At 38.0% G+C, this 1,270-nt stretch overlaps 1 protein-coding gene across 1 annotated transcript in view; it reads left to right on the forward strand.

Moving 5' to 3' along the window:
* LOC106871605 (delta-type opioid receptor) overlaps positions 1-1,270 on the forward strand; it is a 129,951-nt gene that overhangs the window by 59,851 nt on the left and 68,830 nt on the right. Inside the window, exon 2 of the mRNA XM_052969893.1 lies at positions 77-479. Coding sequence (XP_052825853.1) covers positions 234-479 — 246 coding nt within the window. The 5' untranslated portion in view covers positions 77-233. The remainder of the gene's footprint in view (positions 1-76; positions 480-1,270) is intronic.

Raw genomic sequence — 1,270 nt, forward strand, 5'->3', positions numbered from 1 at the left:
TATAAGAAGCAAACTTCTGATTATTTATTTAGTGGGGATTTTTTAATCTTTATTAATCTTATTTTCTCTATTCCAGATTATTGTGACATCATATCCCATCAGTAGATATCTATTTCATATTGGTTTGGACCATATACAAGAAAGAGGCAGAGAGAAAGCGAAATAATTATCAGAAATAAGAGGAAATACTTACCCGAGGATATATATTAACGTAAACAAATACAACATCAACCATGAATTCAAGCGAAGAAGAGGATTATGAATATGATTACGATAAAACAGTTTCTATTATTCCTCTGGAAGAATTGGTCCCGGTATCGATTGTGTACAGTATTACACTGTTCCTCGGTGTGACAGGAAATTCGTTGGTTATTTTCTGCATTCTCAGGTACAATAGAATGAGAAGCATTACAAATATATTACTATTGAGTCTTGCGTCTGCAGATCTGCTGCTCGTTGTGATCTGTGTACCGATTAAGGTAAGTACACCTTTGTTTTCCTCGCTATTAGTCGTGGGTAGGGTTTAGTGGAGAGAGATGGTCTTCTACAGAGCTTCCAAAACTGATAGAAGAGATGGAGGAAGGAAGGTATTATTCTCAAAACAGAAATCTGGATGAAACGCTTGAATCAGAGTAGATTCTGTTAACCGTTTAACTACGAAATTAAATTTCAGGGTTATTCTAGTAATGATGTGAAATATCTACCAAAAGAAAAAGGTACAAAAAAACCCCAATTAGAATTGGTATTTTCTATTAAGTTGAGTACTGGAGTCAATGTAATCGACTAGGCTCCTCCCCACAAATTCCAGATCTTATGATTTTTCTTCTCTAGGCACAAGGCCCGAAATTTTTGGGGAGGTGGCTAGTCGATTAGATCGACTCCAGTACGCAACTGGTACTTAATTTATCGACCTTGAAAAGCATAGTCGACCTCGCTGGAATTTGAACTCAGAACGTAAAGACAGACGAAATACCGCTAAGCATTTCGCCTGGTGTGCTAACGTTTCTTATTTATTTATTACCCACAAGGGGCAACACACAGAAGGGACAAACGAGGACAGACAAACGGATTAAGTTGACTATATCAACCCCAGTGCGTAACTGGTACTTATTTAATCGACCCTGAAAGGATGAAAGGCAGGATTGAACTAGGCGGAGTTTGAACTCAGAACGTAGCGGCAGATGAAATACCGATTTCTTTATTACCCACAAGGGGCTAAACACAGATGGGACAATACACGCATGCGGGGACAATTAACACATGATAGAAT

Source organism: Octopus bimaculoides, chromosome 8 (assembly GCF_001194135.2).
Source record: "Octopus bimaculoides isolate UCB-OBI-ISO-001 chromosome 8, ASM119413v2, whole genome shotgun sequence".
Classification (NCBI taxonomy): Eukaryota; Metazoa; Mollusca; class Cephalopoda; order Octopoda; family Octopodidae; genus Octopus; species Octopus bimaculoides.